This window comes from Schistocerca gregaria, chromosome 4, assembly GCF_023897955.1.
Source record: "Schistocerca gregaria isolate iqSchGreg1 chromosome 4, iqSchGreg1.2, whole genome shotgun sequence".
Classification (NCBI taxonomy): domain Eukaryota; kingdom Metazoa; phylum Arthropoda; class Insecta; order Orthoptera; family Acrididae; genus Schistocerca; species Schistocerca gregaria.
In genome coordinates, this window is record NC_064923.1 from 471,557,302 (window position 1) to 471,584,751 (window position 27,450).

General features: G+C 44.5%; 1 protein-coding gene across 1 annotated transcript in view; it reads left to right on the forward strand.

The window, feature by feature from the left end:
• Positions 1-2,648: 2,648 nt before the first annotated feature.
• Positions 2,649-27,450, forward strand: part of LOC126267774 (G-protein coupled receptor 52-like) — a 108,730-nt gene continuing 83,928 nt past the window's right edge. The window contains exons 1-2 of the mRNA XM_049973079.1: positions 2,649-2,700; positions 19,207-19,455. Of these exons, the coding sequence (XP_049829036.1) occupies positions 2,649-2,700; positions 19,207-19,455 (301 nt within the window). The remainder of the gene's footprint in view (positions 2,701-19,206; positions 19,456-27,450) is intronic.

Here is a 27,450-nt window from a genome sequence, read left to right on the forward strand (position 1 = left end):
TAGTCCGGCTTAATCAACAATTAATAAACAAATAATCTTAAAATCGAAATCCGGGATGATGTAATAGACGAAGTGATGAATTCTACTATCATGAAAGCAAAATAACAAACGATGGACAGATCAAGGAGAACATAGCAGACTAGAGCAGGTAAACATAGAATCCTCGCAAAAATCAGTCTACTAGTGTTAAACGTAGATCTACACGTCAGGAGCACAGCATTGGACGGAAATGAGTGAGGGACTGCGGTAGAATCGAAGCGTTTCAGATGTGATGCTACAGGAGAATTCTAAATATGAAGTAGACTGATAAGAACTCGCCTGGGTAGCCGGGCGCATTATCACACCGCTTCCGGGATTCAGGGAGCTCTATGGAACCCGGGCACCGGATTAACGGTGAAGGCAGCGTACCGCCGAGCTTGGCAGTCGTTTATGGGCGGTTTCCATCATCCGACGAGGTGAATACCGGACAGGAAGCCACGTAGCGGATCAGTTACACGATTCACAAATATTTAGAAAAACGTTCTCGCGGTTTGACATCGGCTAACGCTAGACGCAGACAGTTGGGGTACACAAATTCATTGCAAGAATCCTCAGGAAGTGTAGGTCCTCCCACGGAGGAGGAACCTTACAAAATCCTGGTTTGACCCGTACGAGAAAGTAAAGTAGGGTGTTTCGTCACAAGTTCACTTAGTAAGCACGAAAGCGTCACGGAAATGGTCACTTAACTCCAGTGTATGAAGCTACGAGAGAGGTCTTGTGTCTTACTGTATCACTCACTGTTACACTTCCGGCACCGCAGGTTTCTAGAAGAACCCACCAACAGAGTACTTCCTCCTCTCTCCAGGAGACCATGAAGAAAAAATTAGAGAGATTTGACCTCCACAGAAGCCAACCAACAACCGTTCTTCATTGCCACCAATCGCAATTGAAACAGGAAGGGGGAAAACGACAGTGCTACACAAGGTATCTGTTATACCGAAGCCAAAGTAGCCTCTGAGGGACAGCAACCCATATTACACCACAGAGGACGAGGTTGTCTATGCCTAAGGCGTCCCAAAAGCACCATAGTAAATGCCAGCTATTTACATACAAGATAATGGAAACAGACATTCGGAACACTACTTCCAGCAGGGGGAGCTCGAGCCACGGCCTGCAGGAAGTATGACTACACCAAAACCTGATTGGCTGGAGACAGCTATTTAGGGGCTAGAACCAGCCCCAAAATTCAGTTCACGCTGGATGCCGACCTCGTGTACTGCGACCATTGAAGATTACGTCCTCGTCTCTGAATTGGACTGTTACTAATGTGTGTGTGTGTGTGTGTGTGTGTGTGTGTGTGTTTGTGTGTGTGTGTGTGTTTGTGTGTGTCTGTCTGTCTGTTGCCACGAACCTTTGTGGATAATTAGAAGTGAACTTTTGTTTGCCTCAATTAGGAGACTTTTACTGGCATCGTTATTGTTGTTCAGTCATCAAACTTGTGAACTTACATCAATAAAAGTTGTGGTTGTGAAAAATTACGAATTGTCAGTCTCAACAGTATCCTCCGCTAAACACCACAAGCTGTTCTAGGGAAACAGACGTAGTTGTGAATGTTTGCCTTCTTAATGTTCTGTCAATTGTACCATACTTTCTTTATAATTTTCTTATTGTGATGATAGCATCCTTTCTCTTGGAGTAAGATGCGAGAGCTATTCAGAAAGTAAGGTCCGATCGATCGCGAAATGGAAGTAACAGTGAAAATCCGATACAGCTGTGCATATATGTGTTGGACAGTGTCTCTAGTATACCCATCGATCGTGTCACTTCGCTCTTTTCAGTTCTGAGCGCACAGCGAGCACGTAAAGATGCCTAGAAAATAGCGTCTCCCGCCCTGGTGAGAGATGTCGTCTGCTTTCATGCAGCCCACACAACGTGACTGTAGTTCATTACCTTCTTTATGACAATTCTCGTCCGCACACTGCAGGGGTAATGAGGACGCTCCTGCAACGGTTTCGATGGGAAGTGTTTCACCACCCACCACACAGCCAAGACTTGGCTCCCACTGACTTTCATCTCTGCTCACATGAACCGCTGGCTACGTAGACAACATTTTGGCACAGACAGCAAGGTATAAATCAGAGGAAGAAAATTTGTTTCTAGCACAAGCGGCTGCCTTCTGTGACGAGGGTTTCTGAAATTTGGTACAATGCTAAGACAAATATCTCAGTCTGAGCGACGACTATGTAGAGACGTAACTGGAAGGTGTAGCTAATAATTAAAAATGAAACCATTCTCATTTTCACTGTGGTCTCCATTTCGTAACAGATCTGACCTTACTTTCCGAAAAGCCTTTGTACATTATATCCTAAGTAAAAGAAACTGCGTCATTTTAACACTTATAACTACGTATTTGAACTCTGAAATATTGTTTCCCTCGAAAGTCCATCGTCGTAGTTTTTGTTACAAACTTCTTCAGCGAATAATCTTTCAAAATGGTTCAAATGGCTCTAAGCATCTTTCAAAATGGTTCAAATGGCACACAGTCATGCCCGAGGCAGGATTCGAACCTGCGACCTTAGCAGTCGCGCGGTTCCAGACTGTAGCGCCTAGAACCACTCGGCCACCACGGCCGGCAATCCTTCTAAAGCTGCCCATTTCGACTCTTGATGATGCGATTGTTAAGCAGTAGCCCGTCAGATGCGGCATCCAAAGTTGATATAGGTAAGTCGAGCGTGTGTTCCGAGGTGTAGTCCTATGTGCGGCGACATGTTAACGAGACATCATTCAATTAAGTCACTCGTTTCCGAGAGTTTTACAATCACTCTGTCTTCTTCGTAGTGCGACGTAGCAGCGGCCGTACTGAGTCCGCCTTCTACGGAGGTGCAGGATAGAGCGTCAGCGCCCAGCGAGGAATGTGCTGGTACGGCCTCTGGCATTGCGTGAGGTCAGAGCAGTGACCCCGTCGTAGGAGGGAATGGCTCATCCCTGCAGCCTGGCGTGGCTGTAAACGTCGATGGGAGTGTCAGCGCTTTCGTTGAGTGTAGCTGAGCTTAGGCCCCAGAAATGAGCATGCCTCTGTTGTCAGTTGCCGAGATTGCGTGTGGGCGGAAGACACAACAGCGACACGGAAGACAGCCCAGGCGGCAGTCGCAGCACTCACCCCAGGAGTGGCGGAGACCGAATCGCCTCCTGTTTACCAAGCCTGTCGGCTTTCTTTCCTGGCGCAACGTTTAATTTCAGAACTTCTGCTAAGTTTGGGTTTGATGAATATCTAGAAAAGTTCCTTGCCATCATGTGTAGTCAAATGGTCCAAATGGCTCTGAGCACTATGGGACTTAACATGCTACGTTTGCAGCTCTCAAGGTGTAGTTGCTACGCGCATCCCTGTTGCAGGAAAGTCTCGTGTCTGCTATAAACTGTTGTTTACGTCCTGTACCACGTGTTCCTGACGTTTTCTCTCGCGCCGTGTGGGGCAATGAGCTCCGTGCTTGTTTGTACTTCGGTTCTTCCGAATGTTGACATTGGTTACACCATCGTTGCGTACTCGACAGGCGTGCTCCACTTAGCTTCGTCCCAGTCGATTTCAGCATCATTTTATCCCTCGCTTAATTACTGTTCTGCTGTTGAAGAGTTAAGTAGAAACGCTAAGGAACAACCAGAACTAAACTGAGACCACGCAGACGTCTCATAAAGCAGAATCTATGAGGCAAAGCTTTGTGAAAAATAACCTTCCTGAAATGGACTGGACTACCCGGAGTCCCTACCTGAACCCAATGGAACAGCTTTGGGATGAGCCAGAACCGACTTCGCTCCAGACACTAGCATCCAACATCAGCACCTACTCTGGATTAGAGTCCTGCGGAAGAATGGGCAGCCATTCCTCCACAGACACTCACATATCTCACAAAAAGTGTCCTCAGGAGAGCTTACGTCTTCACAAAGGTGAAAGGTGGACAAGCCTCATATTAATGGCCATTAGTAGGTGTCTAGATGGTTTTGATAAGATGGACTACGTTACTCTGAAGTAATTACATAACCTTGAAGCTGAATTAAATCAGGAAAACACCGTATACTTAATGAAGACGATTAGAGTGTTCATACGAGTGCCCATACGGAGCTTTAAATTCGATCCTTCTATTTCGAGATCGCTTGAGACTGTATTTCATGTACGGAAATTTGTTCTTCCTACTCTTTCTCGTTTCGTTGTTACGAAATACCCTCAGTCACCACGAAAATGTAAAAGAGTGTCAAGTTTTTATTTAAAGTTTACAAGAAGACCAAACATGAATCGGATTTTTCAGTTTTTTATATTTATGGTACATGAAGTTAAAACTCAAATATTAATCAGCAAAAAGCAGCTCTCAAAACTTCTCGAGAAAAATCATCTTCCAAATTTTCCAAATGTCTTTAATACAACTTTTTCCAGCAGTCCAGTCACAGTGGCAACACCGGTTCCCATCAGATCACCGAAGTTAAAAGCTGTCGAGCTGGTCTAGCACTTGGATGGGTGACCATCCGGTCTGCCGAGCGTTTATGGGAAGCCGGGGTGCACTCAGCCCTCGTGAGGCAAACTGAGGAGCTACTTGGCTGAGAAGTAGCGTCTCCGGCCTCGTACACTGACATACGGCCGGAAGAGCGGTTTGCTGACCACGTGTCCTTCCATATCCACATCCAGTGACGCCGGTCGGTACCGTTGGGCCTTCATAGCCTGTTAGGGCAGAGTTTAGTTTAGTTTAATACCCATTAGCAAGAGTGTGTTGCTGATGGGCCGTTTGGCTGTGTGGTAAAATACTCGCCACCACGTGGGTGGCACGGGTTTAATTCCAGGCCATGGTAAAATTTTAAACCAGGGCGCATGTTCCTGAACGTTTTTGTGAAGGTAGGCGCAGTGGTCAGCACACTGGACTCGTATTCGGAAGGACGACGGTTCAAATCCCCACGTCCGGCCATCCTGATTTAGATTTTCCATGGTTTCCATAAATAGCTTCAGGCAAATTCCGGGGTAGTTCCTTTGAAAGGGCTTCCGATTTCCTTCCCCTTCCTTCCCTACCCCAAGCTTGTGCTCTGCCTCTCTAATGACCCCGTTATCGACGGGACGTTAAACATTTATCTGCCCCCCCCCCCCCCCTCCGTGGTGGGGTAAACTACATAAGGATGAGAAAATAATAATTTGTAATTTATTTTAACTTAAACAAACATTTATAAAATATCAGTAAATAAGAATTAATATTTGCAGTGAAATCTGGATTTTCGTGTGCAATGTACTGTATGTCTCTCCAATGTGTCGTCAGACTCACTCTCTCTGGTGTTTCTGCAGATGTTAGCAATTTCGTTTTAGCGACGTGTAGCTGGAGTTAAATCAACAAATCCTGCAGACCACATCTTTCATATGATGTCCAACGTCGACGAAAAGCGTCGGTTTGTTAACGGTTACACACAAAATTATTATTAAAACGAAAATTTACGTACCCTTTCGATAGAGCGGTCCCAACTTAGTCTTGCGCGATAAACGTTCCTTCGATACGTTTTAACAGGGGCAGTAAAACTGGAAGAGTAGCCAGTACTCCAGCTGCGACTGAGCAGCACTTCAGTCATCGCCGACCAGGGCGGGTTTGACATTGATGCAGAAATGGTTATTTCTCCTGTTTTACTGCCCCGAAAACGAATATCGTTCTAGACTAATTTGGGACTGCTCTGTTGAATGGGCACGTAAAGTTCCACTTAAAAAATCATTTTGATTGTTACTGCAAACAAATCGACTTTCCGTCGCATAGAAAACATGACAAGCATGATTTCTTTGGCCTGACTCCAGCTTCACGTAGAAAAAACGAAACTGCAGGTATCTACTGAAATACAAGAAGGAATGCGCCTGGCGACTCTTAGAAGAGACACACAGTATAGTTATAAATAAGAAGATGTGCATTCTTCATAAAAATCACAAATAGATACACTACTGGCCATTAAAATTGCTACACCACGAAGATGACGTGCTACAGACGCGGAATTTAACCGACAGGAAGAAGAAGCTGTGATATGCAAATGATTAGCTTGTCAGAGCATTCACACATGGTTGGCGCCGGTGGCGACACCTACAACGTGCTGACATGATATAAGTTTCCAACCAATTTCTCATACACAAACAGCAGTTGACCGGCGTTGCCTGGTGAAACGTTGTTGTGATGCCTCGTGTAAGGAGGAGAAACGCGTACCATCACGTATCCGACTTTGATAAAGGTCGGATTGTAGCCTATCGCGATTGCGGCTTATCGTATCGCGACATTGCTGCTCGCGTTGGTCGGGATCCAATGACTGTTAGCAGAATATGGAATCGGTGGGTTCAGGAGGGTAATACGGAACGCCATGCTGGATCCCAACGGTCTCGTATCACTATCAGTCGAGATGACAGGCATCTTATCCGCACGGCTGTAACGGATCGTGCAACCACGTCTCGATCCCTGAGTCAACAGATGAGGACGTTCGCAAACCAACAACCATCTGCACGAAGAGTTCGACGACGTTTGCAGGAGCATGGACTATCAGCTCGGAGACCATGGCTGCGGTTACACTTGACGCTGCATCACAGACAGGAGCGCCTGCGATCATGTACTCAACGACGAACCTGGGTGCACAAATGGCAAAATGTCGTTTTTTCGGGTGAATCCAGGTTCTGTTTACAGCATCATGATGGTCGCATCCGTGTTTGGTGACATCGCGGTGAACGCACATTGGAAGCGTGTATTCGTCATCGTCATACTGGCGGATCACCTGGCGTGATGGTGTAGGGTGCCATTGGTTACACGTCTCGATCACCTCTTGTTCGCATTGACGGCACTTCGAACAGTCGACGTTACATTTCAGATGTGTTACGACCCATGACTCTACCCTTCATTCGATCCCTGCGAAACCCTACATTTCAGGATAATGTACGACCGCATGTTGCAAGTCCTGTTTGGGCCTTTCTGGATGCAGAAAATTTCGACTGCTGCCCTGGCCAGCACATTCTCCAGATCTCTCACCAATTTAAAACGTCTGATCAATGGTGGCCGACAAACTGGCTCGTCACAATACGCCAGTCTCTACTGTTGATGAACTGTGGTATCGTGTTGAAGCTGCATGGGCAGCTGTACCTGTACACGCCATGAAAGCTCTGCTTGACTCAATGCCCAGGCGTATCAAGGCCGTTATTACGGCCAGAGGTGGTTGTTCTGGGTACTGATTTCCCAGGATCTATGCACCCAAACTGCATTAAAATGTAATCACATGTCAGTTCTAGTATAATATATTTGTCCAATGCATACCCGTTTATCATCTGCAATTCTTCTTGGCGTAGCAATTTTAATGGCCAGTAGAGTTTTTTATATTTATATCTAAATGTCGTAGATATTAGAGATGAACGAAAAATCGAAACGGGACCCGAACCGATGGTTATCAGTCTCCAGTCTACTGGACTGTTTCATCTTTACGTACTTTTCCCTTCACGGAAATGCTAGCAGAATATGAAGCTCTGTTTAAAACTTCGGATTGGCCATGAATTGAAACTATGACGCCTACACGGCAGGTGAGCATTCTATCACATAGCACCGCTACTTGTCGAAAGATAAAAAAATATCGCCTTTACTTCACGTACCATAAATTAAAAAAATTATACATATCCCATTACCGTATGCCCTTCTTGTAAGTAAAGCATACAAATATTTGTGAAATTCTGTCAAAATTCTGTTGTAGTAGGAGTGTGTGTGTCTCAAGGACGGCTTACAGAACATCAGACACGCAGAGGTTAAGAAACACGCCAGTTATCGACTGCCACTGACAGTACTGCGCAGCCTGTGAAAACTATCTTCCGGACAGCAACAAGTCTTAATCAATAATTCTCAAGGTTAATCACGCGACCTCGGTGCCGGGATATTGATTACTCCGGCACCAGGCCATAACGACATAGTTATGGAACACGTTTGTGGCGTCACACGTAAGCGACGACAATTGGCGGTAACGTTCTTCGATCCCGGCGGGCGAGTTCCGCGTAACGCAGCGCTGCCGCCGTCTGCAACTGTTTGGGCCAGAACCAGGCCAGCTGCCGGTTCCTGGAAACGGCTAATTGACCACCGAGGCAGCTGTTACCCCCCCCCCCACCTCTCCCCCACACCTTCCCCACCCCGCCCCCTCTACCACCCCTTCCAATGCGGGGGCGGCAGCCTTTCCCGGAAATGTAACTCGCATATTCACCACCCCTTGCGAACCCCAGGAACAGTACCAAAACGAGTGTGGCTCCTGCAGCATCTTGCTCGCAATTTCCGGGAATGCTGTGGCTCTGTTGCACACACCTCGCTTTCATTTTTAATGAAGAATGTTTTTCAAGCAATTCCTATAAAACATTTTATCCTGGGAGTTCAGTTTCCTAGTAAAGGGATCTGGCTTTTTGATTAGATTACATTTCTGTGTTACAGCAACGCAGAAAGGTTATTGCAGCCCCTCTTGGTTACATAAGGGGTGTATTTGAAATAACGATAGTTAGTTACATGTTCCATAGATTATTTGAATGATTTTTTTTATCGAAATGGTGTAGATTGAGTCAGTTCGTAGGATATGTGAACATGATTTAAACATTGATGGACGCGTTATTTTTCAGTTCTGCTAGTACATTATTTAAATACTAGGTTCTATTTTCTTTTTATGAAGAATGGTCACAAATACTGTGAAAAGCTTGTAAGGGTGTCACAGGATAAGTTGTCCTGAGGAATAATAGTTAACAAAAAAAAATTCGATACGTTGAACTGTTTACAAGTTAACTGCCATTGAAGTTAGCCAATCAACTTGTTGCACGTGCAAATTCCAGTGCCCTCACAAGACAGTGTTAGAAAAATTGGACATGGGGCGGTAGTAAGGATTTAATCCGAGCCAAAGGCCGAGCGGTCTCGTTTACGCTATGGAAACAACTGACACTAATTGTATCTAACGGACCGCTTGAATCTGAGTTCGCAACAACCTGAGTAGCTGACTTCAATCCTAAATAATTCGGAAGCGGCGCAGTATATCGATTTTTTCTCTGAACATTGTTTCTCAGCACTAGCCTGCAACATCCTTACAAAATTTCAGACTGTTTCTGATCACCTTGTACACTAGTAATTCATAGATAAAAATTCGTCTGAGTGAGAAGTACAGCTATGAAAAAGGGACATAAATATTTAATCTTTAACATACAGAAAAACACAGATATATTTTAGTGCATTAGCAGAAAAAATAAATTAAAATATTCAAATGTACCAGGTGGGTAAGAAGTCCCTGTTCCCATGTAACCCCAGATTAGTACCAAATGTTTTCATGTAGGATGGTACGAGAGTTGACTGAAACGTTATGCCTCCATCTTCGTAACTTTTCAACAGTTGGCAGCATCGGAATGCGGCAGGTACTGGCTTGTTCTGTAGCCTCTTCTCTACAGCTCCAGTTGGCGGGATGCCTTAGCATTGAAAGGTTCTGTTGTTACAGTGTAAAGTATGGAACCCTGCGCAGACGGTCGGTCAATGCGATTTAAGCAACGTGCAGTCATTGAATTCTTGACAGCAGAATGCGTTAACCCAAAGGAGATTCATCAGAGAATGAAAGCAGTTTACGGTGATTGTGTTGATGTGAGTACTGTGCGTCGTTGGGCGAGTAAGTTTAAAGATGTTGAGGCGGGAACATCTGACCTGCTTAACAAACAAAGAGTTGGACGTCCTGTGGCAGCAACCACCGAGTTTCAAAAGCAAAATGTTGACAGACTGGTTCAGGACGATCGTCATCTCACTCAGAGAGACACTGCAAGCACAATTGGCATGTTACAAGAACTTGTGCGTCACATTATTGCTTTGCTTGCCTATCGGAAGATCTGTGCACGATGGGTACTCCGGATGCTGACTCCTGAAATGAAAGCGCACACACTTGAAATTTGCCATGAACTCCTCTCGCGTTACTAGAATGAAGATGACGCCTTTCTCCATTCAATTGTGACAGGATACGAAATGTCGGTACACCATTACGATCCGGAGACGAAACGTCAGTCTATGGAATATCGAAATTCAAGACACAGCCCTCAGCTGGAAAAATCAATGGCCACAGTGTCCTGGGACGCAGATGGTGTTATCCATGTTGATTTCCTTGATCGTGGAACAACAATAAATTCATAGTGTTAAATCACAAGGCTGCGAACTCTGAAACGACGGCTAACAAGGGTCCGAAAGGAAAAAGGAAAAGTTTTCCTGCAGCATTAAAATGCCAAACCACACAATTCACGTGCCAACACAGCAGAACTTCAGGGACTGAATCTCACCATCGTGCGGCATCCTCCATACAGTGCAGATTTAGCACTGTCTGACTTCCATCTGTTCCCGATAATGGAAGACGATCTATGGGGACATCATTATGCTTCTGATGAAGACGTTGAGAGACCTGTGCGACTGTGGTTGCGGAAACAGAGTGTCGACTTCTTCCGTGACGAATTCAAAAAACTTGTTAGTCGTTGGCAGAAATGTATCCAACTGGCTGGTGATTGTGTGAAAAAGTGAACATTGGTAATTAAAGATCAGATTCTAACAATTATTTCTGCGTTTTATTTATTAAAATATTCCCATCCAAATATAATTAACGAAGATGTAGGCATTACTTTTCATTCAACCCTCATAGCTATGTTACTTTTTACCAATTATTGCAAAGAGTTGTTGGAATTCATATTTACATGTTTTCGCAATCGCGGTTTAGTTTTAATTTGTAGAAATGGCAGATGTCAGCAGACGTAGTTACACTACTGGGGGGCGAAACAGACTATAGGAGAATTCCAGGACAGATTTAATAATGCTCCTCCGCGAAAGCAATACTTCTGACCTGGCAAAGGCGTGTTTTGGCAACGTTAAAGACAGGCCAAGGAGTGGAAAAAAGAAAACGCGAGAAGAAACATGTGTCGGAGTCCTTGCTTCAACTAAACAGTCGCCTGTTTAGTCTACATGTAAACCTGCTGCAAAATCGCCATACCGAAGACACCAATGCGAAATCACATGAAAAAAAGACCTTAAAGTTAGACTTCCTCGAACGACTTTCGTCAATGAGTTATCGGATACAGACCGGAATAAGCGCGTTTTAGCGTGCAATGCTTTGTTAACTCAATTTACAAATACAGTAAACGGTGCCAAGATTATGTTTTCAAATGAATGAGCGATTTATTGCAGCTCACATCCTAGAAATATTGTCATTCGGGTCAAAGAGCTCGTGTAATGATATAGGTAGCGATTACAGCATAACATCTGTTTGTACTGTACTCTTTTTGAAGGGGCTGTAAAACGCCCTTTCTTTTTTTTGCAAATGTAGAGACATGAATAATACCTAAGCTTGAGGAAGGAGGCCTTGTAGAACGCTTGTGGTTGCAGCAAGGCGGAATTCCCCATCACTCTATACTAGGTGGATCGGAGACTTCTCGCCCACGCTGATGTCAATTTTCTTTTTTCGTGCATGCTACATGTCGAAGTGATAATTCGCTTCAGAGAAAGCCTGGAAAACACTGCACTTAAATTCGCCAGTCATTTAGAGGTAACAGGAGTATAGGTACATAGCACGAGACTGCCTCTTTAAGAGCGGGATACAAAGCCAACATTCTTGTGACATTACACTAAAAGGATTTTCCGAAATTACCTTGAACGTTTCGTTGAACAGCACATTCTCGAGAGGAAAGTATCAGATCTGCTGCCATGACTTGAAACTCATTCTGAAGCCATGACTTATTGTTTAAGTGAAAATGAAGGGAGTTGGGCCGACCGGTGTGGCCATGCGGTTCTAGGAGCTTCAGTCTGGAACCGCGTGACCACTAAGGTTCCAGGTTCGAATCCTGCCTCGGTCATGGATGTGTGTGATGTCCTTAGGTTAGTTAGGTTTAAGTAGTTCTAAGTTCTAGGGGACTGATGACCACAGATGTTAAGTCCCATAGTTCTCAGAGCCATTTGAACCATTTGAACCAAGGGAGTCGGAAACAACCATAAGCCTCTTTTAGCATAATTGATTACGTGTATTAAATGTCAACTTATGAAGGTATTTCTACTTTATGGCTGCTCGTGGAGGGTAGGGTCTGTCCTGACCAATAGGAGCACCAATTTTTTAATTTCCCGCTACTTTAACTAACTAATTTGACCTAGAGAAGTGGAGGAGGGGGCAGGTGCAGAGTAGAGGTGGAGGGGAAGAGATCCGGCAATAATGCAGACTGGGCCAGGACTGGCACTGCCCCATTACTTCAGTACAGTTGTTCAAGGATAAGAGCGAAATAAGAGTGTGGCCTGATGATAAAAAATAAATGGCAGTACGAAAGGTAAACCTTCAGAGAACGCAGAGCACAGCTTCACATCCAGTCTCATAAAAACACAACGCGGTAAGAAAGGGATTTTTCCGACGACTACTATTTCAAAGGGACATATTTTGCGAACCATTTCACTGTAAACCTCTTTTCTGTATATGTTTCTCTTATTCTCTTACACGGAAAAGTGGAACGTTTGGTCCTATGCAATATGTAGCTATTTTTTCAGCGTTTTGTAACATTTCTGCACCGTACATCGTGTCCTCGTTATGTCTCACGGCATTTAAGACTGCGGGCTCTGAAGAGTAATTACGAAACGAAGAGTTAGAAATTATTGACGAGGAAAAATCTACGAAAAAGTATTGCCAGAACGAAGCGCAGGTTATTTAGATATACATTAACATCAGAATGAGCATTACAGCGTAAATCTATGAGAGCAAAATTTGAAACCAGATTACTTAGAGCCGATAAAGAAATTGCCACATGATTTGAAATACTGGAGGAAGCCATGAGTCTTGACGAAATGCTGATGATCTTCAGAAACATTTACATATGTCCTTCCATTTCCAGTACAAAGACTTTGCACTAAGCTTCAGTGTGCGTCTGCAGGTATTTTCTTACGTAGCTCTTGGCAACATAACCTATACATCAGTAGCCGGTTTGTGGCGGTTTGGTGTGGCTGGCAACCAACACCGTAACTCATCCCACAAATCCTCAGACGTGCATTTTCTGCTGTCATCTGCAAAGTGCTGGTGCCTCAAACACGTTAACAGTGAAGGCAATTGCACAATATTTCAGAATAATATATGGAGTCAAGTAACTATTACCGAGCGAGGCTGCGGTATTTAGCACACTGGACTCTCATTCAGGACCACAACGGTACAAACCCGCGTCCGACCATCCTGATTTAGGTTTTCCATGATTTCCATAAATCGCTCCAGGCGAATGCCGGGGTGGTTCCTTTCAAATGGCACGGTCGATTTCCTTCCCCATCCTTGACACAATCAGAGCTTGTGCTCTGTCTATAATGACTTCGATGTCGACAGGACGTTAAACTCAATCGTCCTTCCTTCGTTCCTTCCTCCAAAGTAATTATTCCGAAAATACTCAATGCGTTACTTACTGAAAGCTCTTCTGTCTTCAAGGATGAAAGCCGACGCAAATACGCTCTTCCGTCGCACTCAGTTATTAGTTACCTGCATTAGTTACAACATTTATCAAATATACCACTTGTCTGGCTTAAACCAACTTAGTTATTCTTGAAACTTCCTGGCAGATTAAAACTGTGTGCCCGACCGAGACTCGAACTCGGGACCTTTGCCGCAGTATCCTTTCTTTCAGGAGTGCTAGTTCTGCAAGGTTTGCAGGGGAGCTTCTGTAAAGTTTGGAAGGTAGGAGACGGATACTGGCAGAAGTAAAGCTGTGAGTACCGGGCGTGAGTCGTGCTTCGGTAGCTCAGATGGTAGAGCACTTGCCCGCGAAAGGCAAAGATCCCGATTTCGAGTCTCGGTCGGGCACACAGTTTTAATCTGCCAGGAAGTTTCATATCAGCGCACACTCCGCTGCAAAGCGAAAATCTCATTCTGGTTAGTTATTCCTGTTATGAGCCTGGCCTCTGAGCATTTTATGTCATACACCGACAATGGACAGACTGAGAAAGTTGTCCCACTGATTTCGCTACCTTTTCGGTGCATGGTATGCCTGTGGAACAAACAACAGTTGCTATAGATCCTTACTCAACGCAAGTATGAGACATATTTTAACTTACTGATTTCTTTCTGTCAAGAGTTGACATTTTTTCTGGCATAAGCTGCTGAACGTGCCATTCAGCAAAATCCAGTTTAACTGCTTAGCCAAACAAGCTTCCAGAAGACATATTTCTTTGAATACTGCTCAGTAGTATTCAAAATAGTGAATTGAGAATGGCTAGCCACTAACCGAAATGAGGATTTGCCTAATAAAATCGAAAAAAGGATGACTGATTGCTGCACTATATAATTTTAGACATATCTTTATTATTCTACACATATATCCAAACTTTGCTGATTACTTTTATATGGCTTCGTCGTATTCATATGTGACGCTCCAATCTAACCAATTAAAATTTATGACCTCTTCTGTTGTTCTATTATTACTCATAATTTTTGGCCTCACAGGCTATTTCCCTTCGAGAACCACTGTTTTGTCTTCTTTCCTGAAATTGTCAAATGGTACTCTTCACAAGCCCTACCTAGTAAATGTATTCCCCTTTGTAGATCATCTTCATTATCCACCAACAGTGTGGCGTCGTATGCATATAGAAGACAAGCCAAGGGAGAAATCCTGTTACTCTTAATTCCTCTGTTACAAATCTGCTTCCATTTCCGATTTGGGTCATTTCAATAAATCTTCCAAAGGGTGGATGAACGGCTTCACCCTTGTCTTACTTGTTTGTTTGTAGGTATAGGCTGAGTTAGTGTACCATTTGTATCTAAAACTGCATTCGTATCTTTGCACAGGCTTTTTTAAAACATTTATAAGGTGTGTTGGGTATATTCTCTTTCCCTCAATGCTCAACAGTTTCTGTCTATCCACATTATCAAATGCCTTAATAAAATCAATGAACGCCAGATAGGTTTTCCTATTACCCTCTCTCTGTTTTTCGGTTATTTGTTTTATTACACTACTGGCCATTAAAACTGCCACACCAAGAAGAAATGCAGATGATAAACTGGTATTCATTGCACAAGTATATTATACTAGAACTGACATGTGATTACATTTTCAAGAAATTTTGGTGCATAGATCCTGAGAAATAAGTACCCACAACAACCACCTCTGGCCGTAATAACGGCCTTGATACACCTGGGAATTGAGTCAAACAGAGCTCGGAAGGCGTGTACAGGTACAGCTGCCCATGCAGCTTCAACACGATACCACAATTCATCATGAGTGGTGACTGGCGTAGTGTGACGAGCCAGTTGCTCGGCGACCATTGATCAGACGTTTTCAATTGGTGAGAGATCTGGAGAATGTGCTGGCCAGGGCAGCAGTCGAACATTTTCTGTATCCAGAAGGGCCCGTACAGGACGTGCAACATGCGGTCTTGCATTACTCTGCTGAAATGTGGGGTTTCGCAGGGATAGAATGAAGGGTAGAGCCACGGGTCGTAACACATCTGAAATGTAACGTCCACTGTTCAAAGTGTGAACAAGAGGTGACCGAGAGGTGTAACCAATGGCACCCCATACCATCACGCCGGGTGATATGCCAGTATGGCGATGACGAATACACGCTTCCAATGTGCGTTCACCGCGATGTCGCCAAACACGGATGCGACCATTATGATGCTGTAAGCAGAACCTGGATTCATCCGAAAAAATGACATTCGGCCATTCGTGCACCCACGTTCCTCGTCGAGTACACCATCGCTGGCTCTCCTGTCTGTGATGCAGCGTCAAGGGTAACCGCAGCCATGCTCTCCGAGCTGATAGTCCGTGCTGCTGCAAACGTCGTCGAACTGTTCGTGCAGATGTTTGTTGTCTTGCATACGTCCCCATCTGTTGACTCAGGTCTCGAGACGTGGCTGCACGATCCGTTACAGCCATGCGGATAAGATGCCTGTCATAGAGGTACTTGGAGAACCGATAGAGGTACTCAGGGTACCCTCCGCCCCACACCGTCAGGTGGCTTGCGGAGTATGTATGTAGATGTAGATGTAGATTTCGATTGCTAGTGATACGAGGCCGATGGGATCCAGCACGGCGTTCCGTTTTACCCTCCTGAAGCCACCGATTCCATATTCTGCTAACAGCCATTGGATCTCGACCAATCCGAGCAGCAATGTCGCGATACGATAAGCCGCACTCGCAGTAGGCTATAATCCGACCTTTATCAAAGTCGGAAACGTGGTGGTACGCAATTCTCCTCGTTATACGAGGCATCGCAACAACGTTTCACCAGGCAACGCCGGTCAACTGCTGTTTGTGTATGAGAAATCGGTTGGAAACATTCCTCATGTCAGCACGTTGTAGGTGTCGCCACCGGCGCCAACCTTGTGTGAAGGCTCTGAAAAGCTAATCATTTGCATATCACAGCATCTTCTTCCTGTCGGTTAAATTTCACGTCTGTAGCACGTCATCTTCGTGGTGTGGCAATTTTAATGGGCTGTAGTGTATATATACTGCATCTGTCGTCGATATGCCCGTTATAAAGCCTATCTGTTCTCCGCCTAATAAATGTTCAGCTATAACCTCTTGTTCACTTTTGTTTCATATACTTTCTCTGCGGTGTCAAATAAGCTGATTCATCAATAGTTCTCGCAGCTATTGCAGTATCCTGATATTAACTTTGCTTCTGAATACGCTTTTGTAATAGCCCCTTTCTCCAGTACATATTAAGTAAGTTAATTAATCTCATTAATGTAATAAAGTTGTTGTTGAAAATGAACTATCTGCCGGAAAATTCACAGAATCCAAGGTTGTCACTGGACGTTTGTAGTTTCATCTAGTCACAACACACAGAACAAATAACTAACTGGGTCAACCAATCCAAAGCGAAATGCGTGTCAGGCTCAGTAATTTTTTTCCACTCATAGCAATGCATGACTCAACGAAGATAAGATCTCAGAATGTTAAATTTTATGTTTTTGTGGTGTAATATTGTAATGCTATTTTTTCACGGTAACTGATGACAGCCAATATAGTTGCAGGATAAAGATTTTTAAAATTCTTGAACAAGGTTTCGGTATATATAAATATACCTTCATCAGAAGTAAAATATCTAAAATTGGATCAAATGGCTCTGGGACTTAACATCTGAGGTCATCAGTCCCCTAGAACTTATAACTACTTAAACCTAACTAACCTAAGGAGATCACACACATCCATGCCCAAGGCAGGATTCGAACCTGCGACCGTAGCGGTCGCGCGGTTCCAGACTGAAGATTCTAGGACCGCCGGCCGGCCTATCTAAAATTATATCATGAAATGGAGATTAATAAAAAAAATCGTGCCAAAGGAGTCATCAGTAGTTAAGACAACATCTCCATGTATACAACATGATTATGGACACAGTGTCAATGCTAACACAGTTTAGCATCTTTACTTCGCCTGTATATGGGTTATAATAGGCGAATTACTAATGCTAAACTTGTTCGCATTGACCCTGTGTCCATGATCATGTTGTATAAATGGAGATGTTGTCTTAACTACTGACGACGCCTTAGGCACAATTGTTTTATTAATCTCCATTGATGTAATTTTAGATACACTCCTGGAAATGGAAAAAAGAACACATTGACACCGGTGTGTCAGACCCACCATACTTGCTCCGGACACTGCGAGAGGGCTGTACAAGCAATGATCACACGCACGGCACAGCGGACGCACCAGGAACCGCGGTGTTGGCCGTCGAATGGCGCTAGCTGCGCAGCATTTGTGCACCGCCGCCGTCAGTGTCAGCCGGTTTGCCGTGGCATACGGAGCTCCATCGCAGTCTTTAACACTGGTACCATGCCGCGACAGCGTGGACGTGAACCGTATGTACAGTTGACGGACTTTGAGGGAGGGCGTATAGTGGGCATGCGGGAGGCCGGGTGGACGTACCGCCGAATTGCTCAACACGTGGGGCGTGAGGTCTCCACAGTACATCGATGTTGTCGCCAGTGGTCGGCGGAAGGTGCACGTGCCCGTCGACCTGGGACCGGACCGCAGCGACGCACGGATGCACGCCAAGACCGTAGGATCCTACGCAGTGCCGTAGGGGACCGCACCGCCACTTCCCAGCAAATTAGGGACACTGTTGCTCCTGGGGTATCGGCGTGGACCATTCGCAACCGTCTCCATGAAGCTGGGCTACGGTCCCGCACACCGTTAGGCCGTCTTCCGCTCACGCCCCAACATCTTGCAGCCCGCCTCCAGTGGTGTCGCGACAGGCGTGAATGGAGGGACGAATGGAGACGTGTCGTCTTCAGCGATGAGAGTCGCTTCTGCCTTGGTGCCAATGATGGTCGTATGCGTGTTTGGCGCCGTGCAGGTGAGCGCCACAATCAGGACTGCATACGACAGAGGCACACAGGGCCAACACCCGGCATCATGGTGTGGGGAGCGATCTCCTACACTGGCCGTACACCTCTGGTGATCGTCGAGGGGACACTGAATAGTGCACGGTACATCCAAACCATCATCGAACCCATCGTTCTACCATTCCTAGACCGGCTAGGGAACTTGCTGTTCCAACAGGACAATGCACGTCCGCATGTATCCCGTGCCTCCCAACGTGCTCTAGAAGGTGTAAGTCAACTACCCTGGCCAGCAAGATCTCCGGATCTGTCCCCCATTGAGCATGTTTGGGACTGGATGAAGCGTCGTCTCACCCGGTCTGCACGTCCAGCACGAAGGCTGGTCCAAGTGAGGCGCCAGGTGGAAATGGCATGGCAAGCCGTTCCACAGGACTACATCCAGCATCTCTACGATCGTCTCCATGGGAGAATAGCAGCCTGCATTGCTGCGAAAGGTGGATATACACTGTACTAGTGCCGACATTGTGAATGCTCTGTTGCCTGTGACTATGTGCCTGTGGTTCTGTCAGTGTGATCATGTGATGTATCTGACCCCAGGAATGTGTCAATAAAGTTTCCCCTTCCTGGGACAATGAATTCACGGTGTTCTTATTTCAATTTCCAGGAGTGTATTTTACTTCTGATGAAGGTATATTTATATATACCGAAACCTTGGTCAAGAATTTTAGTAAATCCTTATCCTGCAACTGTTTTGGCTGTCATCATTTACCGTGAAGAATTTCAGCAGTTGCTGTTTCAGCCCTGTTTAAAATCCTGAATGAATACTCTTTTTAACATGAAAGCTGTGCTTAATAAAGAAACGCGCCTGCGGTGTGGAGCTCGGCGAGTGACTGCGCGTGGTGGCTGTGCCGTGTTGCAGCTGGATGCGGCGGCGGCGCTGGAGGAGAAGGGCGCGCGTGGGGCGGTGACGCGGACGCGGAGGCGGAGGCGCCATGCGCGGGGAGCCGCCCCTCTAGGCGCAGGCGTCGGCGAGTGCGAGTGCCTGTGCACGCAGCGGCCGCGCGCTCCACGCTGGAGCCCATAACGCAGGCCGGCATCATGCTCATCGTGGGGGTAGCCATCGTCCTCGCCAACATCCTCATCATCGCTACCTACCTCTCCTTCCGCGGTGAGTACACACTCTAACAACCCCTCCACAACAGAGGCCAAGGTTTAATAATGATTGTGGCGGTGCTCACGCTGCTAAATACCGCATTTTCGGGCAACAACAGTCATATTATGTGGCAGGTGTCATGAGAGCACAGTTAATAAAGTCATTTCATGTAATGATGAATAAACTAGGCACTCATCTTTCATGTTTCCCACTCTGGTCTTGTTGTGAAATTATGGCTCAATCGACGAAAATCTAGGTGGTGATTATTCCAAGATCGGATGCAAAGAGGCCTAGGTTTTATTCTGCTATATTCAAAAGTTTTATAGATGTGTTTCACAAACCATTCTTGAAGATCAAACCTTTGAAAGTTAGCACAATGGCCCTGTAAAAAATAATCAGCACTCCGAATTAAAGATACATTTCTTTTTTATTGCCTTTGTTGCAATATCGCGTAACACACAAAACATCACTTGACAATACAAAACATACTTGAAAACATCTTCCTCACTGTTAAAGTTCACATTTTATAAGCTGACTACGTTATGCGTCTTTCTAACGTGACGTCCAAGACTTGAGTTTTTCAAAGTCCGACTCTCTAACTAACTGCTTATCGCTTACGGGCCTAAAAATCAAGTACGTCAAAGATCACAGTGATAAAAGAAAGAATATACATAAGAATAATATCATTGCAATACAAACATATCGATGTATCAAACTACCTCTACATGAATGAAATCAAATCTGAATGTTGTCTCAGAAATATGTCAACTACTTTACAGAAACACAGTAGAATATTGCTGATATCGAGATGTTGAGTTGAGGTGCCGTAATGGTTACGTAATTCAAGTACCATTACAACACACACAGCCATGCTTATGCTGTCTCACTCTATTTTGCTAGAACAGGTATAGCACCGTGTACGTGTTGTGGTGGTACACACGTAAGCTGCCCGTTAGTTACTCTGACACAGTCATCACCAACCTTTATGAGATCATTACGAGTGAAACAAGATAGCGATCATTCAGTATTCCCAACTAAATTTAGAAACGACGCCACAAAACACCGCATGCTCAAAGTCTAACAAACACAAGTCTCAAACTGGGGAACAATCAATAATGGGCTGCCGCAAGGTTCGGTCTTAGGTCCTCAGCTGTTCTTAATATACAGGGTGTTACAAAAACGTACGGCCAGACTTTCAGGAAACATTCCTCACACACAAAGAAAGAAAATATGTTATGTGGACATGTGTCCGGAAACGCTTACTTTCCATGTTAGAGCTCATTTTACTACTTTTCTTCAAATCACATTAATCATGGAATGGAAACACACAGCAACAGAACGTACCAGCGTGACTTAAAACACTTTGTTACAGGAAATATTCAAAATGTTCTCCGTTAGCGAGGATACATGCATCCACCCTCCGTCGCATGGAATCCCTGATGCGCTGGAGAATGGCGTATTGTATCACGGCCGTTCACACAATACGAGCACGAAGAGTCTCTACATTTGGTACCGGGCTTGCGTAGACAAGAGCTTTCAAATGCCCCCATAAATGAAAGTCAAGAGGGTTGAGGTCAGGAGAGCGTGGAAGCCATGGAATTGGTCCGCCTTTACCAATCCATCGGTCACCGATACTGTTGTTGAGAAGCATACAAACACTTCGACTGAAATGTGCAGGAGCTCCATCGTGCATGAACCACATGTGTCGTACTTGTAAAGGCACATGTTCTAGCACCACAGGTAGAGTATCCCGTATGAAATCACGATAACGTGCTCCATTGAGCGTAGGTGGACGAAACTAAAATGAGCTCTAACATGGAAATTAAGCGTTTCCGGACACATGTCCACATAACATCTTTTCTTTATTTGTGTGTGAGGAATGTTTCCTGAAAGTTTGACCTTACCTTTTTGTAACACCGTGTATATTAATGACTTGCCATTCTATATTCACGAAGATGCAAAGCTGGTACTTTTTGGCAATTATACAAGTATAGCTATCACACCCAACAGACAAGAATTAACTTGTGAAATTGTAAACGATGTGTTTCAGAAAATCTTTACGTGGTTCTCTGCAAATGGGCTCTAATTAAACTTTGACAAAACACACTGTATACAGTTCCACACAGGAAATGGAATGACACCATTAATAAATATAGACTTCGATCAGAAATTGGTAGCTGAGGTAGAACATTCCAAATTTCTAGGTGTATGCATTGATGAGGGGTTGAGCTGGAAAAAACACACTGAGGATCTGGTGAAACGTTTGAGTTCAGCTACTTATGCTATTAGGGTCACTGCAAATGTTGGCGATATACATCTCACTAAATTAGCTTCCTACGCCTGTTTTCATTCTCTGCTTTCGTATGCCATCATATTCTGGGGTAACTCATCATTCAGTAAAAGAGTGTTCATTGCACAAAAGCGTGTAATCAGAATAATTGCTGGAGCTCATCCAAGATCATACTGCAGACACTTATTTAAAGAGCTAGAGATCTTCACTGCAGCCTTACAATATATATATTCACTTATGAAATTTGTTATTAACAATCCGAACGAATTCAAAAGTAATAGCAGTGTACATGGCCAAAACACTAGGAGAAAGGATGATCTTCACTACTCAAGCTTAAATCTAACTTTGGCTCAGAAGGGATAAAATCAGCTGCCACGAAAGTCTTTGCTCACTTATCCAATAGCATCAAAAGTCTGACAGATAGCCATGTACCATTTAAAATGAAACTAAAAGCATTTCTTAACGGCAACTCCTTCTACTCATTACATGAATTTTTGGATATAGTAAGTGGGTAATTTCCCCAACCCCCACAAAAAGTATATTAAAAATATTAAGTGTCATGTAATATTTTGTGTAATGTAATCTATTGTATAGACACCTTTTATTAACCTGACACGTTCCACATCATTACGAAGTGTCATATTCATGATCTATTGAACAAGTACTAATCTAACTAACGATCACAACACTCTAGTGCGAAAGTTGTTGTCGTTTGACAGCTGGCGCGACCCTAGCGCTCCAAACGGTGAGAAACAATACGATCACACGCGCCGTGAGGATGGTTGTTTTTAATTATTTTCTACTTAATTAACAGAATAAATGCTATATTTTGCGCTCCATGCTTTATTAAGTTACCAAGAGACACGAAGTATCGTGAAAAACATTAAAAAAAAGCCGAATCACACTGATTCAATGACATAAGCTACAACTTATTCAGGAAGAAATGATTTCGCATATGTCTACATATGCAGCTTATTCCGCTGAAAGCAAGAGAATATAAACGTTTTTCATGCATGAGAAGCACACATTTCTGTTATTGTCTGTTATTAGCATCATAGGCACTTTCCTTGGGACTCAAAAAAATATTATAGAGTCCAATGGTTCGCCCTTTCTTACACTTCAGTCGGCTTTCTAATACACGAATATTTTTTTTAATGTACTTACTTTTTTCTCCAAAAGCGAATGTGTTAGAGATTCTTGCCGTTTGTGGTTCATATCTAGCAACAATGGCGGAATTGCTTTGCCCAATGTTGGGAAAGAGAGTTATTGCTTTTGACGAGTTATTATCACCTTTATGTGGTTTTCCCGTAAGCTACAGTTAAGGTGGCTTATTTGATACGTAAAATAATGTAGCTATTACATTCAATTTGCGTTTCCTAGGTTCCACATTCACTGATTTGGATGAAACTGTAGCAAACGAGACTCTGCTTTACCGGATAGATGTACGATGTATTTTTGTACATGGTCAAGTCTTCTGGTGTTTACTACCAATTTTTTGTTATTAAAGGGAAACGACATTGTTTAGGTAATGTCAGTACACTACAAGAAAATCGTTATTAAACTGTCCTGTAATGCACCGTTTCGGACCTTACAGGGTCCTTTGGAAACTAAATAATCACAATGTGGTCTAATTTCTTTTGTTATCGTCGATTGTTACATACACTCTCTATTCTAAAAACTAAGTTAAAAATCAGTATAAACGTTAGTATGCACACATATACCATATCGTATTCAGAAGTGTTGCTTGCTGGTCGCTTGGAGCGCTCCTGTCTCTGGGTGCAACAAAAACGAGACTGTTTTGTTTGGGGGCAGGGACCAAACAGCGAGATCATCGAACCCATCGGATTACGGAAGGAAGTCGGCCGTGCCATTTCAAAGGAACCATCCCGGCATTTTCCTGAAGCGATTTAGGGAAATCACGGAAAACATGAATCGTGATGGCCGTACGCGGGTTTGAACCGTCGTTCTCCCCAATGGGATTCCAGTGTGCTACCCATTGCGCAACCTCGCTCGGTAAACAAAAGCGAGACGGTATATTGCGACTATTATGTTAGCTGCTGTTAAAAGTATTCTTTAATACGCAACCGGTTATGGTTAAAGATTTTTTCCGGCAGAGCTTCGGTTAACAGCAAGAGTTACATTGGAATGAAACGACATCAGAAAAGGAGCACAGAGTCAGATATCGACTGGAAACTATACAAAGAGTAAATAGTAAATACAGTTTCCAGTCGATATTTTTTTATATTATGCTCCTTTTTTTACGTCAGTTAATTCCAATGTAACTCTCGCTGCTAACCCAAGCAGTACTGCAAAACGGTCTCAAATCGGAAACTGGTCGCTTTATTAAATAATACTTTCAGCAGCAGCTTATAGTGTTACATGAAGCCATTTCTGAAGTTTATTGAAGCTATGCAATACAACCAGTAGAATATATCTTAGGATTCAAATACACTCCTGGAAATGGAAAAAAGAACACATTGACACCGGTGTGTCAGACCCACCATACTTGCTCCGGACACTGCGAGAGGGCTGTACAAGCAATGATCACACGCACGGCACAGCGGACATACCAGGAACCGCGATGTTGGCCGTCGAATGGCGCTAGCTGCGTAGCATTTGTGCACCGCCGCCGTCAGTGTCAGCCAGTTTGCCGTGGCATACGGAGCTCCATCGCAGTCTTTAACACTGCTACCATGCCGCGACAGCGTGGACGTGAACCGTATGTGCAGTTGACGGACTTTGAGCGAGGGCGTATAGTGGGCATGCGGGAGGCCGGGTGGACGTACCTCCGAATTGCTCAACACGTGGGGCGTGAGGTCTCCACAGTACATCGATGTTGTCGCCAGTGGTCGGCGGAAAGTGTACGTGCCCGTCGACCTGGGACCGGACCGCAGCGACGCACGGATGCACGCCAAGACCGTAGGATCCTACGCAGTGCCGTAGGGGACCGCACCGCCACTTCCCAGCAAATTAGGGACACTGTTGCTCCTGGGGTATCGGCGAGGACCATTCGCAACCGTCTCCATGAAGCTGGGCTATGGTCCCGCACACCGTTAGGCCGTCTTCCGCTCACGCCCCAACATCGTGCAGCCCGCATCCAGTGGTGTCGCGACAGGCGTGAATGGAGGGACGAATGGAGACGTGTCGTCTTCAGCGATGAGAGTCGCTTCTGCCTTGGTGCCAATGATGGTCGTATGCGTGTTTGGCGCCGTGCAGGTGAGCGCCACAATCAGGACTGCATACGACCGAGGCACACAGGGCCAACACCCGGCATCATGGTGTGGGGAGCGATCTCCTACACTGGTCGTACACCTCTGGTGATCGTCGAGGGGACACTGAATAGTGCACGGTACATCCAAACCGTCATCGAACCCATCGTTCTACCATTCCTAGACCGGCTAGTGAACTTGCTGTTCCAACAGGACAATGCACGTCCGCATGTATCCCGTGCCACCCAACGTGCTCTAGAAGGTGTAAGTCAACTACCCTGGCCAGCAAGATCTCCGGATCTGTCCCCCATTGAGCATGTTTGGGACTGGATGAAGCGTCGTCTCACGCAGTCTGCACGTCCAGCACGAACGCTGGTCCAACTGAGGCGCCAGGTGGAAATGGCATGGCAAGCCGTTCCACAGGACTACATCCAGCATCTCTACGATCGTCTCCATGGGAGAATAGCAGCCTGCATTGCTGCGAATGATGGATATACACTGTACTAGTGCCGACATTGTGCATGCTCTGTTGCCTGTGTCTATGTGCCTGTGGTTCTGTCAGTGTGATCATGTGATGTATCTGCCCCCAGGAATGTGTCAATAAAGTTTCCCCTTCCTGAGACAATGAATTCACGGTGTTCTTATTTCAATTTCCAGGAGTGTATTTTATCACCTATCAATCTTTTAAAAAATCAGTTCCTTTTAAAACTAAAGATTACTACTTACTTAAAAATCGAACAAATAAAACACACGTGTTATTGAGGATGATTTACTGAACCATGAAAATGAGCAAATGAGACGATGAGTACTGTTTATTTCTCATAACCTTTACCATATTCGATTTGTGTCAACGAACGTATATCGTAAATCATGTTCTATGTGCAGTATGTTTCCAATACCAAATACTGACACAGCAATAAATTATTAACAAAGACTCATATTAAAATTTAAATGAGTTTGAATCATCAACAATAACATGAGAAAACGAGCTGTTGGAAGGCAACTTTAGAAATCTGTTGAATGTTTACAATCAATATTACGAAGTTAGGAATGTTAGCTTCCCTTTTGAAGGAGCGTGAGTGTTTGCCATTTGAAAACTGCCATAAACATACACTTTGACACACGAACCTGAGGCCACCTCTGCATGTACATGGCAGAAGATAATACCACAGAAAATAACCAGAAACAGTTCAGTATTAGAAACAGAAGACAATCATCTCTTATTCTATCGTGCTACTCATGGTGCGCATCATTATCATAACAGCATCGTTAATCATAACACACAAAAACATGTAGCAACCGTCTGCCAAACTGATGATGTAGAATCTATACTAAATCTGTGTCTTATATAGCAATATAACATAGCCTGAGCATCCGCCACACATCATCAGTTATTAACAGTCTAGCGACGCACTGTCTGTTGATGGTTGTCACATGATGGTGGTTTCAGAAAACACTGATTACACTTCCTGCTGAGTACAGTGTATGATGCTTGGCACAGCTAGCTATATGCACATCATGTACGTAGCATAACTTAGTGTTTCTGAGATACAAGGAACACCGAAACACTACAACCAATATCCAAAAGGCAGAGGTTCCAGTGCATCAAGTCTGCTCCGCTCAGAATGCCACAATAGCTGCCGTGCATGTGGGCGACCTCACACAGTGATGCCCAATCTCTACCTGCAGCTAGTCTTCTACCGGCAGCCGATCAGCACTGCCAACACTCGTGGCTAGCTCATGGTAGCAAATTAATAGATTTTTACTTCACTCTGATATATAATACGCTGATACCAACGTCTCCAAAACAATGGTGATTGGAATTCTCTTTGTAATAATAATTAATTAATTTCCTCTTTCCGAACATAAACGCGAGTGTTGCTTTTCCGCATGTTGACAGTTCTTCACCACTTTTTAAATAAATTCTCCAACAATCGGAGACATTAACCACCATTAACCGCCATTCGTTAACAATCTTATCTAGCAACATAATTTATTTTATAAGAGTAGGAACTGAATGAGAATTCTGGACCAAATTGGGCCTTTACTTTTGACCCTGGCCTTCCCTTCCGCTAACCCTGTCCCCTCCTCATACCCTCCCCCTCCCCTTCCCTCTCTAACCTCATCCCCATCCCTCTCTCCCCTCTCCCCACCCCCTCTTTCTCTCACACCTTAGTTCCTAAGTTATTCACATTTCTTGGAAACAGTCCTATCAGAGGTCTTACGAGCCAATTGTGTTAGGCATATGTTGAGCTAATACTTCAGTACATGGTATCATCTCATGTACGTAGGAATTTCAGTTTACATCTTTCACGCAGATACAGTACATAGGTTACATTTTCAGTATATTACGTCAAGACGAGAATTTCCTGCTTAATCAATTTTAAATTGATCCCCCTCCCCCCTCTCACCAACCCCTGTTGTGCACACAACTTCTGATCAGCCCTGCTTGCAGTGCTCATTTTATCATCGAGTATGAAGGGTTTATGGCCTTTTGTCGACAATGCTAAT